Source organism: Phaethon aethereus, assembly GCF_964289735.1.
Source record: "Phaethon aethereus genome assembly, chromosome: 1".
NCBI lineage: Eukaryota > Metazoa > Chordata > Aves > Phaethontiformes > Phaethontidae > Phaethon > Phaethon aethereus.
Genome location: NC_138575.1, coordinates 71,786,971 through 71,796,184, shown reverse-complemented (window position 1 = coordinate 71,796,184; position 9,214 = coordinate 71,786,971). Strand labels below are relative to the sequence as shown.

Genomic DNA, 9,214 nt, shown 5'->3' with positions numbered 1-9,214 from the left:
TTTTAAAAGGTGAAAACTCAGTGTAGCTCAGTAATGCATGCAACTAATATACTCCTTTTCTTTTATGTGTTCTTCAGAAAATAAGCCAACTCTTTAAAGTTTACAGCTGTACAAGAACAGGTACAGTATACCTCTCTAAGGCATGGCACAGAAAATGCAAGAAACTTTTGACAAGGACCACTCCAACACACTTCCATGGAGCTGGCAATCGGAGTTTGACTGAAGCTGGTAAGGCAGCTTTCCTAGATTGAATACATACCCCACCCAGATGGGCAGATGATATTTGTGGGAGCAAAGGAAAATAAAATATAGGTTTAAATTAAATGCAAGAGAAACACAGAATAATATTGAATCACTGTAAGTATTTCTAAAGGTTTCTGTTTATCTTTTCTACTTCTCAGCACATAGTGAGTGTATGTTCAGGGCTTTGATACCACTGAGCAAATGGAAGGGATTTAAAACTAGTTTTTTTTCAAATTAAGATCACAGAAATAAAGACAAGCTCTGTGTATTTCTCTTCAGAATGAGATTTCTGTACAGAAGCTTCATGCAAAAGGAGTTAAAAATGCTGTTCCTGAATATAGCTGGCAATGACAGCTAGACTTGTCAAAAGAGCCTTTTTGGCAGTAAAGGGAAGGACTCATTCTGCTACTGAATTTCATATGGGTCCCTCTGCATGGTGGCTGCTTTCCCATTCTTTTAAATGGATAGAAAGACACACAGCTGGAAAGAAGAGGCAAGCTACAATGAAGCGAGGGAGATAGAGCTTTAGATAATTTAGATATTATGATGTAAGGAGGCAAAATAGCCACATACAGATCAATCTGAGTTGGCAAATTTGCTCTGATGACGATTGGTTTGGGCCTCAGCTCAAGTCCAGCTCCTTCTCCCTCCATTGCCAGTTCCTTCTCAAGCTAGGAGGAGCTGATGGCCAGTCTCACCTTGTTACAATGATACCATCCAAGTTAGCTGGTCTCAAGATCCCATTAAAAGCTAGCAGAGCAAGAAGGAATAGGAGGAAACAGCACAGGTAGGAAGTGGTGGAGAAAGATCTGAGGAGAAGCAGCACAAAAGCCCACATTACCTGTTGGAGTCCCTGGTAACCAGAGGCGTAGATCTGCGCTTTCTCTGCCATCTCAGGAACTAAAGCTCCACAGTGTTCTACTTCTAATCCTCCTCTCTTAAGCAACCTCCTTCTAGAGGGTCCAGCTCTTCATTATTTCACTTGGTAGTTAGATTTAATTTCTGGTAAATCAATGGTAACTTCTTGATTTCAAGTCCCACCCTTCTCTCGTTTAGTAGAGATGACTTAAACACTAACCTTGAATTGAAATAAAAAATCTCCCTTCTTTGGATTAAAGCAGCCTGTCTGCACCCTTCCTGACTCCTCCTGCTACCCTTCGCAGTTACAGCCTAACGTAACACTGCATGATCTTCCACTGGTTCATCTCACAACGGTGGGTAGATAGGTAGGCCCTTCTGTGGTATGCCTTGGGCTACTGCATCAACTTCTCCCACACAAAAAGAAGAGAAAACCAAAGCCTCTGGCATATGGAGGCAGCAGAGAGAACTCTCCAGCTCCACTCTGGGCTACCCCCTAGCAGCACAGCTTCTGGGGTAGGAAAGTAAACTTGTTGCGCTCCAACTTCTGCCATTTAAAACATATCAATGACCAGCACAGTGGATATAAAGACTCTTCTGGGTAATTTTTTTTTTCCTTGAAATCTTGTGCTATTACTTAAGCCACAGTTATAAAAAAGAACAAACAAACCAAAAGAGACCAGGAAGAGTCTTTAAAGAAAATATTTCAAACTGATACATCACAGAAAGATGTAAGCAAAGAGCAAAATTTTCTATCAGCAACATATTTATGACAGTATGACATGCAAAATTATATCAATTCAGATGTGAATGTATAATTTACATTTGCAAGTGTCACTAATTTTATGCTGAATTTATTCAAAAATGAAAAAAAAAAAATCTTCTACAAAGGGTTTACATTTTATCCAGTCACAAAACCTATCAACCTAGTAACTTCAACAGAAAGAATTACTTCAAATTTTCACCTGTGTCACTAAACAGAGTTTAGCCCAAATACTCTTTTTAATCTATTCAACTGAGAGAAATTGAGCTGCAATGGTTTGGGTTTTTTAATCCCAAAGTGGATTATACAAACAACAATTTCATCAAAGATTTTTTACAACAAGCCTAGCATTACTGGTTATATCTTATTATTAAGGTAAGCATTCTTCAAAGAACTGTATGATTGGAATCTCTTCCTGATGCATAGTGACATGCTATTTGCTGGCTGCAGTGAGAAAAGTAAAAATGAAAACAAAAATACAAACACGCTTTTTTTCCCCTCTTGTCTTTATTGATTTAGACTTCACAGCTACAGCCCAAAATAGTGCTTCTGTAGAAAATTACCACACGTTATCAATACAGCATCATTGCATGTTTAGAATCATAAGCACTTGACAAATCGCAAAGGGAACATTCAATCTAGTATTTTGGCAATGCAGACCGTGAATAGGGAATACAGGGAGAAGGATTTTTTTTTTCCTTCAACAGACATATTTCTGAACAGGAATGAAAAACCTCTGTTAAAAAATTAATTCCAGTCACCACAGAAAACTCATGCTGGCTCATTCAAGACATCAACATACACTGTTGGAAACTTTGCGTGGAATGTGGAATGGTACACAGAAGCTACGACTCTGCTACAGGTACAATGCCGTCTTCAGCACGTTGTATGCCATCAGGATGGTGACTGCATACCCAACTGCCCAAGACAAACCTCTGCTGGGCTGGGGAAGAGGGATCAAGTATGCAAAAGTGTGAACGATCCTAGCCCCGGCGAAGATCCTGAAATGCAGCAAGGCTGTGGACAGCTCAGGGCCACTAAGAGCATACAGCAGTCCAATGCCAAGAAATGGGACAATATTTTCAAGGTCATTCAGGTGGCCTCTGGGGAAAGAAGCAAAGTTGGTTTCCAGTGTTACATTTTGTTGAATAAACCACTTTAAGCCTCCGTATTTTTCAGTATCTTCAAAGCACGCTGTTGTTAAGGCCCTAACACAACTGCTGGCATCCTCAGCAGTGGGGACTTGATTCAGCTACTGATATTATTTTGGCATGCTCACCTGACATCACTCTCATCTGTCATGCCACACCCCACATTTCTAAGCTTCTGATTTTCTGTATGAAAGGATTTAGTTTTCCCCTAGGATCTTCGTAATATTAGGAACTTACATGAGGTATATGAGTGCACCTGGGTGAGCATGAATGCAAGGAAAAGTGGGGAAGACGACAGCTGTAAGTTTCTTGTAGCCTCTCTCAACTGAACATCTATTAACTGGATGACTGTGAATGCAACTACTCGACTTTATGACCCAGATGGTTCTACTCCAATCCCACAAGCCCCATTTGTAGTCTCCACCAAAAAAAAAAAAAAGAAATAAATATCCTATACAGGAAACACTCTATCAAATCTTCATGGAATTCAATCATCTTGAAGAATGTTATTTTGGAGCATCTAACAGGTGTCACAGTTATGCTTTTGGTTCATTTTCTTCACTACTAAGCGCTAAAATAGCTGAAAAGTGTTTGAGATTTTGAGATCATAATAGTTTACTAAAAAGGTGTTGAGACTGAACTCCAGATCTTGAAGTATTCTTTCATGCCTCTTCCTAAACCTTCCCTGCTCCCTTTACCTCTTTCAAGAATTATACTTCCAAACAAATTTACTGATTGGAACAACCTCTAAGCCTTACTAATTATGTCCAATTTCACAGCCAACTAGAATCAGAACATGGTGCTGTTTTGCAGCTGCTTTCTGAATTCATTTATCATTTATAAGGAAACACATCCTTCAGCTTTTTTTTTTCCCCCCAAAAAAAGTACACTGAAGAAAGTAACGTCTTTTCTACACCCATAAAGAGAACAAATTCCAGTCACTTACATAGAAGAGAAGCCATGCTAAATCTATGTGGCATTATCTGTTGCCATGAAGCTTGCAAAAGAAAATATAGTAAACTTCCATTAAGAACCATTGTTGGGAGGAAAAATGGATGCTGCAACACCAATGGAGTAACTAGAACCAAGCTGACTTACTAGGTCTGGGGAAGTCTCAACAACTCCACAAAATAGCAACAGGGGATTTGACAATACAGCGTTTTAAAAATCTAATCTGTATAAATGACTCTGTGAGGTGGTGGTTATTTCTCTAATGTAACAATTTAAGGGCATCTATTTGTAAAGTTAGTATCGACTTAGCTGTCCTCTTAGAATTTACAAATAGAAAGGAATTACTCCTCACCAAAAAGTGCCCATTTTGAATATAACCACCAGCAAATTAAACAACTAACAAATCCCCGAACCACTCAGGGGGAGAAAAGGAAAGTTCAGAGCATCTTTACAGCTCACTGAGATTAGACTCTTCCGTCTGAGATTTTAATCCAGAAGAGACATACAGAAATATACTAGACTTCATGCAACCACAGTCATCTACATTTGCAAGGATGCACTGTTCTGAAATCAGAGCTGATATTTATTTTCAAGATCTTCCCTAATGGTGGTTTAAATGAGAACAGTTCATTCACATTCAGGTTTTTGGTATAAAAATATATATAGCAAATAAACTGTTAGCTTCATTAAGGAATAACAATATGGAAAGCATTCTGTCAAAGCTTTCCTTATTAGCACAGGTTGTATCAAACAGCATCTCGAAAGTTACGATTTTGGCAACAGAAAATTTTGCCATCAGCTAAACAAAATTAAATAAGCTGCAACATTTAGCCCACTGAAATACAGCTTACATCCTGCCACGAATCTTGCAAAACAAAATACATACACTGCAGCTTGCACGCTGCCATACTGTTAATAGCATTCTTCCAGAAGGCTGGTCAGCTTTCCTGTACGATTGACACATCAGTGAGTAACCTCGATTCAATCCAGTAAAATGAGTGCAGGCTTTGACTCCCACTCAGTACGATGTGCCAGATTAATGCCATCACTACAGCTCTGGAGTTCCATGACTTTAACATAGTTTTACTCCTCTTGACCCTGTTATTTCCTTTACACTTTAGGAGAAGATTGCAACTGGTGTTCAAATTATATAGAAAGTTGATTTACACTTAATGTACGCTGCTTCATACTAAATCAACTTCTGGTCACATTTTAAAATCTTCTCAGCACTTCCCCCATGCATACAGGATACTATCCAAGAGTTAGCTACTATAACCAGACAATGACTTATTATTTTTAGTATGCATGCTGACCATTTGAATGTGGAGTGGTTTGTTCAGTTAGACAAATTGATGTATTAGATTACTACATAAAGCAACATAAAACACACACAGGCTTGCCAAAGAGAATGGGGTGAAATTAATTCCTTGATTTAGTATTATTCTGCTAATTTTAAAATAATTTTTAAAGACGCTTATGCATTACCTGCGTGCACGTTCGACATCTGGATCAGTTCGCAGGTATTTTTTAGCACTCTCGCCTCTTCCAAACGATGCTGTATCTTCTGGGTTGACAAATGCCTATTTCAAACATAAACACACAACAGACATTAGAAGCCAGAATGTTTTTTCTAGTCAAGGCAGCTTGCTATAAAGGTCACTGTTTTTACTAATGTCTGTATAACCTCACATAACTTACCTGAAGTTAAATGCACGGGGAATAATATATTGTTTTCCTGAGCCTAACCTGTATGCAGCTTGTGTGCTGACAAATTATGGCCATGTAATTTATGCATGTAGATGAAGCCTTCTTGTAAGATGGACAAGCACAGCAGATGACTGATACTCAACCTGAAGTAATGCCAGCAGGCTGATGGAACATAAAAAGCTGGAAGGTAGAACTACTGTCTCTACTACCTAAGTCTCTTTTTCACTGATCTTGACAAATTATCTGAAAGCTCTTTTGAATCCCTTCCTTCTTCAGAAGTCTACACAGCAATAGCATCTAGAAGATTTACTCCCATCCTCATTTTTGATCAAGTAAGTTTCTCCCTTTCCTCTTAGATACGAATTTTGCCACTTATAGTCTCTTACAGTATTTGGAGGTAATAATGGATCATATTTGAAAACAACATTTAATTCAGTTAGTGCAGACTGCAGTAGATCTCTCCTTGCTGACCCGTGTTAACACATGTATTCTGTGGACCATTCAGGCCATGCATGCCTAAGTCAAGAAAACCTTTTGGTTTTAGGAGAGCTACATGATTGCTTTCTGAGGCAGCCTTGATCCCTTTCTGTGAAATATCCTTGGCCTCAAAATTCTGGAGATGTGTTAACAGTATCAGCATCAGCAACATTTTACCTTCTCTCCTTCCGCTAACTGCTTTCCTCGATTTTTTCTTAACATTTTAAGGCCTTTTTAATATTAAACAGGAAATCAAAAAGACTTTACTAATTTGTCTGTTTGTAATATTACTGTCCGTCACAAGAAAACCAAGTACTCCAAATGAATAAAGACCCTATTGTCACCTGCATACATACGGATCATAACACAGTATGAGCATTAATACAGGACTCCATTGGATCTACATATAGGACCAGTATAGCTGACATGCTTCCACAAGAGCAAAAGGAAGTAAGGTTATGACACGGACATCTGGGTCCTATTTTGAACATTGAGGAGAAGCTGTGGGCTCTACTATACTCCACCTTCAGCTGTGCCAAAGACCTGGAGAGCTATCAGAAACCACCAGCAGCTCTGTGCTATTAGGACCTCATGAACAACAGAACAGTTCAGGCTGGGTTTTCTTGCACACAGAAGGAACAAAAAGCAGCATTTCAACAAAATGACTGCAACAAAATCCTTGAAGCACACACCGTCTTGCAGAAGCAGATCTCACAAGAATTGCCATCTGGGGCAAACTGGGGGCTCTTTCAGCCCAGGACCAAGTGTTTCCAGCAGTGGCCATGAGGAGATGCCTAGGGAAGACCAAGACCAGCGCAAACACAACATGATGCTGCCCATAAGCACTCTCTCCTAAGGTAGATGCAGCTTCTGCATTATTTAGTAAACCTCAGTGGATCTTTCATATACTTATCTAGCCTACATATCAATGCACATAAGTTTTCAGCCTGCCCCTCATGTGAGAAAAAAAAAAAATATATTTTTTTTTAGGTAATGACCTACCTGCAATGGGAAGGCTAAAACAATTAGGGCACATGAAGAGCTTTAAATTTACTTGATGAAAGGGTTATAGATGCATAAAAATCCACTTCATATCCCCTCTTCTGACCCTACCAGTTAGTTATTCATACAACATGGCTCCATATCACATTTTATTTGCTTTATAAATTGGGTGGCCTGGACACCAGCTTTCTGCAGAAGACCCTGGAAATTACAGCTATAAAAAACTCTTATTTAAAAATAATAGAGATGTTTTAGAAGGTCAGAGTAAGTCAAATGCAACTGTAAGATACAGTCACATAATCATCTCGTAATTAGTTTAAAGACGTCATCCATTTGAGACCAACAAAGCACCCACACACCAAACTCAAAATATCATTAGAGGCGGGAGGAGGAAGAAGAACAACAGCTCCAGTATTTGAAAGCTGACAAGAAAATAAACACCTGTGATATCTCCGTATTTCAACACAAATTTCAATCTATTCTAGCAGACAGTATTTCCAACTTCTTACCTTTCTTGTGATTCTGAAGTATGCCGTTACAAGACTCATTAGCATCATTTTTAGAAGAACAATAGTAGTATATGTAGCATAAGCCCGGAAGACGTCATTGTCAATTAACTGGGTCAATTTAGCCATTTCTCCACTTCTCAACGACGACCTTTATAAAACATAAAAGTTAGGCTAACATTGTAGCAATCCAAAGTTCTGACAACAAGATTGTCAGGATAGCAGGTTTTTTTAGCATCACTGCAACGACAGCACAATTTTGCCCCTGTGAAAAGTTTATTTTCAAACAAATTTATTTCTTCTCAGTTTATTTTCACAATGGCATAATATAATACTTTAAGATGAGAAATGAACATTTAATATTTTGCTTCCATTGTATCTGCTTATTCAACTCTCAAAATATAAACTGCCAAAATATTTAGCATAGTTGCAGAAACAAAATTTAGTCACAGGAATCAGTACACTTTTGAAATAACACAAGGAGTTAGACCAATTTTAGACGAATTCATTTGAACTAGTGAATTTCCCTAAGCAGTTACCAGGATAGAAAGAGTGTGATGACATACTATACTGTTTAAAGAGGAACATTAGTATTGCCTATCTCTTTTTTTTTTTTTTTTTTGCTAAAATGACACAATTATAATTGCAGTTCAGCTTTCAAACTAACCAGTGCCTTCCCACCCAGCAATAACTTGTGATCAAACTCAGTTATATTTTTCTCCTTTGAGACCTTGTTCTTAAAACTTGCTTTTAGCATGATTCACCAGCAAAGATTAAGTTGTAATGACAAAAAGCAGAGAACTATTTATTCTTTTTGTCATGGGAGGTTTAAGCTAATGAACTCTCCTTCCACTGAGACCATACCAAACCCACAATCCTATGGAGGTGGTACCTTTTATTAACACTATAAAGTTAAGAATGTGATGAGGACTGAACACCGTAAAACAAAAAGCATGTCCCCTTGCACATTCAATTTGTGTGCTGCACGGAGCAAGGCTTTTGCCTCACCAACTGCTTCAATCATGCACTTAGTGAGTAGGAATCCATAAAACCAGTATGTCATAGCTTCACTCAAGACCAAAATAAATGTACTTTTTGTTATAGTTCACCTCGTTATTTCCTAGGATATCATTGTAACAACAGCAATAAAAAAGTTAATAATAATATTAACTTGATTACAGCTCTAACGATCTCTCATCTTGCTTTCAGCATGGAGTCACTGCCAGCTACAGCCAAACAAGGGAAACTGGGCCAACCGAGAGCAGAGGACGACTATTGCTCTGAAGGCACATCCCTGGTGGGGAGGTGGCTGGGACGTGGGTAAACAGCTCTTTGCTCAGCGAAACAAATCCAGCCTTGCCTGGACCTGTCTGGCTGTGGTGGTGGGATTTTGCTCTCTCTTTTATCCTTTCCAAAACAGTGCTTGGGTCACCAGGCCAAGCATTGGGTCTAAGGATTATGAGAAACTCAGTACAATTTTCCTTCCTCTCACAGGGACGGCAAGAAATTCAGTGTAACTTTCCTTCCTCTCGCTTCACAGCACAGCAGTTCTCAAG

The 9,214-nt window shown here is 38.7% G+C and overlaps 1 protein-coding gene across 1 annotated transcript; it reads right to left on the bottom strand.

The window, feature by feature from the left end:
* Positions 1 to 1,686: 1,686 nt before the first annotated feature.
* On the bottom strand, positions 1,687 to 7,787 carry MGST1 (microsomal glutathione S-transferase 1; the record flags this gene model as incomplete). The annotated part of the gene is made up of 3 exons (XM_082003807.1): positions 1,687 to 2,967; positions 5,452 to 5,546; positions 7,662 to 7,787. The coding sequence occupies 3 exons, from the start codon at positions 7,785 to 7,787 to the stop codon at positions 2,721 to 2,723; spliced, it is 468 nt and encodes a 155-aa protein (XP_081859933.1). The 3' UTR covers positions 1,687 to 2,720.
* Between the last annotated feature and the right edge of the window lie 1,427 nt (positions 7,788 to 9,214).